The 3,891-nt window shown below is 37.9% G+C and overlaps 1 protein-coding gene across 1 annotated transcript; it reads right to left on the bottom strand.

Moving 5' to 3' along the window:
• Window positions 1–213: 213 nt before the first annotated feature.
• LOC120213602 (protein LIGHT-DEPENDENT SHORT HYPOCOTYLS 4-like) lies at window positions 214–831 on the bottom strand. The gene has a single exon (XM_039211703.1). The coding sequence runs from the start codon at window positions 829–831 to the stop codon at window positions 214–216; it is 618 nt and encodes a 205-aa protein (XP_039067634.1).
• Window positions 832–3,891: the final 3,060 nt, after the last annotated feature.

The following is a 3,891-nucleotide window of genomic DNA, read 5'->3' as shown; positions in this document are numbered from 1 at the left end:
ATTGAAGAACAGACCACACGACTTGATCTGCAAATCTAAACTTAGTCATAAATGGCTTATCGAAAATACAAATCTAAAGACAAATTGGATGTTGAAAATCAGATAGATCTTTGGTTACTACAATTAGTTATGTAATAATTAAGGTAGCGTAAGTCCGTGTTTTTTTTTTCATGCAGCTGGTGCGTACTTGAAGATTTTTTTTTTTCGTTTTGCTTACTGATTTCGATTGATGTTTGATGGCGGAAGAGATGGAGAAGCTTGCGGTGGTGGTCGTTTCCTTTTCTTCTTCTCGTAGCTTATGCCTCTGGCCTTGGACTGTGAATCACGAACCTCACGTAGGTAAAGCCTAACAGCTCTAGCACCGAACGGATTCCCTTCGGGCTTGCCTCCGTGCTCCTCGAAGGCGGCTCGGAGGCGGCCGATTAGAGCGTCGAGGCTTCCCCAAGCTTGACGAAGAGGACAGGGACATGGAGCCGGAGGATTAGGGTGACCAAAGAAAGGGCAAAGCGGGGTGTGGACTTTGGTTTTCCCGAACTGGTCAAGGTACCGGAGGAATTCCAGGACGTGTGCGCCGCTGCAGCGGGAGAGCGAGAGAGGCGGGCGATGGTTGAAGAGGTATTGTCCGAAAGTGTTCCAGTCACGGCGCTTTTGGTTCTCGTAGCGGCTGAGAGTGGTCGGAGAAGTGGAGGAAGAAGAAGAGGAAACCGTCAACGATAATGGGTTCCCGTTTCCGTTCCCGGCGGAGGTCACGGCAGTCATCGACAGGCTCCCGGGGAAATCAGCAGAAGAAGAGTTAGAATACAAGGTTTCAAAATCCTGAAGAGAATCCATATCTAAAACTCAACAAAAAAAGGAAACCAAAGGAGGAAGATGAACACTGAACAATACTTCGCCGATCTCAAAGCAATACAAAAAAAATACCATGTCTTGTAAGAAAAAGAACAGGACGGTGCCTTCTTTAACCTAGGACTACTCAAAAAAGGCCGCCATGGGAGCAAAAGCTTGAAGAAGATGACAGATTCAAAGGCACAAAACATACATATAACCTAGCCAGCGGCTAGGTCTAGTAGGAGACCCTTTGTTTTCTTTGAGGTTTCTTTGTCTGATCAATCTTTGTAAATTTCATATGATCATGCCTTAATGGGGTCGTTCTGCGGTGCGGCGCCTAAAAAACGGCTAATATACGGCGTGACCGGTTAAACAAGTGACCGGTTAAAATTTAGACCGGTTATGTTATATTATTTAACCGGAAATATTATAAAGTACAATAACATACTAGGTAGCGCTTATATAATGTAATAGGTAGCGCTTATATTTACCTATTTTATAAGTAAACCAGTATATTTATACCGATAGCATTGCAAATTTACCTATTACATTATATTATATTGAAAGTGTCCATACTTTTTATAAAAAGGATCGATACTTTAACAGTGTTTCATGTTTTCCACCTACAATATTGATTTAATAATTTCATTTGCACAAAAAATTATTTGATTGTTTTGATATTTTATAAAATATTATTTAGAATTTTTAATTTAATAATAATATATACCGTAACGTAAAAAATAAATCATTAGACGCCTATAATTACTAAATTAATATCTTAAAACTCACTCAAAAGATAACCTTAAATTAATGTTTTCCACAGTGAAAAAAGTATGGACACTTTTATAAAAAGGATAGACACTTTACAATATAACCATTACCTATTACATTATATAAACGATACCTATTACATTATATAAGGGCTACCTATTACATCATATGTTTACCTATTATATTGAAAGTGTCCATACTTTTTATAAAAAGGATCGATACTTTTTTTAAAACTTATGTAATTTATGTTTCAATTTTTTTAACAGTGTTTCATGTTTTCCACCTACAATATTGATTTAATAATTTCATTTGCACAAAAAATTATTTGATTGTTTTGATATTTTATAAAATATTATTTAGAATTTTTTTTAATAATAATATATACCGTAACGTAAAAATAAATCATTAGACGCCTATAATTACTAAATTAATATCTTAAAACTCACTCAAAAGATAACCTTAAATTAATGTTTTCCACAGTGAAAAAAGTATGGACACTTTATAAAAAGGATAGACACTTTACAATATAACCATTACCTATTACATTATATAAACGATACCTATTACATTATATAAGGGCTACCTATTACATCTTATGTAATTTATGTTTCAATTTTTTTAACAGTGTACTGCGAATTTAAAATGATAATATACTTGTAGTTATTGTACATACCTAAATATGTACTGCGAATTTAATGTTGTACCCACCCTTTAACTACAGAAACATGTTCAAAATGAACCTTCGTTTACATATCCATCAACTCCTGGAGCACTGAACTTGCACAACAAAATTTTTGCCATGGATAATACTGATGTAGACAATGTTAAGCCAACCGAGGAATGCCATGAAGTACATAATGTTGATGAATCTGACAGATTGGTTGGTCAGCTCTTCTGTTCACGTGATCAAGCTTGGCACTTTTACAAGGGATTCGCACGGGAACATGGGTTTAGTGCACGTAAGGGAACAACACGGCTTGACGTGGAAGGGAATGTGAAGACACAAGAATTTTGTTGTTCCAAAGAAGGGTTTCGAGTATCAAAAGTCAATACTGTTGATCGTCAACGTGCTCATACGCCAGTCACAAGAACAGGATGTAAGGCTAGAGTCGTAGTTACAGCAACAAATACAAACGATCAGTGGGTTATAAGTAAGTCTGATCAGAAACATAATCATGCATTGTGCACATCTGCTATGACACCATTTATGCGTTCTAATCGAGCTGTAAGTAAGGCTGATATCGATGAGGCAACAACATTGAAAGAGGTCGGTGTTGGCACGTCACAAGTAATGAACTATTTAACGCAGCAGGCAGGGGGCTATCATAATGTTGGATTTACACATAAAGACCTCTACAATGCACTTCAAAGAGGTAAAGCAAAGGAAATCGTCGATGGGGATGTGAATGCGCTTATTGCCTACTTTGATTATAAGAAACATGATGATCCCGGGTTTTTTATGACATACTCGGTAGACGAATCGGGGGCATTGTATAATCTTATTTGGTCGGATTCTACATCGAGATCGGATTACACATGCTTCGGTGATGTAATTGCGTTCGACACAACGTACAAAGATAATTTGTATGGTCGACCAATTATGCCTATTGTTGGTGTCAATCATCACCATAACACAATTGTGTTTGCCACTGCCATAATCGCTGACGAAACGTCTCAATCTTTCGAGTGGGTGCTACAGAATTTTTTAGAAGCCATGATGAATAAATCACCTATTTCTGTTGTAACCGATGGGGATAGGGCAATGCAGAGGGCTATCAAATCTGTTATCCCTTATGCTAAGCACAGATTATGTTCTTGGCATCTTTCTCGCAATGCACAAGCTAACATTGGTGACCCAAAGTTTACAGCAGCATTCTCAAATGCATGGCTTCCTGGTGGACAACCAAGGAATTTGATATTCAATGGCGTTCGATTGTTTCAGAATTCAACGTCCAAAAGCATCCATGGGTGATTGAGAAGGGAAATACACGACACTTATGGGCACAAGCATATCTAACCGGTCATTTCTTTGCCAATATTCGCTCAACACAAAGGTGCGAGTCTATGAATGCTTCACTAGCTATTGCACTGAAACACAAGAAGACATATTTAGATGTTGTTCGTGCAATTGAAGATGGAATTAGTAGAATGCGTATGAACGAGTTGAAAGCGGATTACTTAAGTTCCCATACGAAGCCCTTCCAGATCACAAAACTGGTCGACCTTGAAAGCCATGCCGCTGCGATTTTTACCCGCGAATCTTTTCGTGTGTTCCAAGATGAACTTACACGG

This window comes from Hibiscus syriacus, unplaced genomic scaffold (genome assembly GCF_006381635.1).
Source record: "Hibiscus syriacus cultivar Baekdansim isolate YM2019G1 unplaced genomic scaffold, ASM638163v2 tig00110044_pilon, whole genome shotgun sequence".
Taxonomy (NCBI): domain Eukaryota; kingdom Viridiplantae; phylum Streptophyta; class Magnoliopsida; order Malvales; family Malvaceae; genus Hibiscus; species Hibiscus syriacus.
This window is presented reverse-complemented; position numbering and strand designations above follow the sequence as displayed.

Coding starts and splice junctions, on each gene's coding strand:
- LOC120213602 (XM_039211703.1), bottom strand. CDS start 831: ATGGATTCTCTTCAGGATTTTGAAACCTTGTATTCTAACTCTTCTTCT.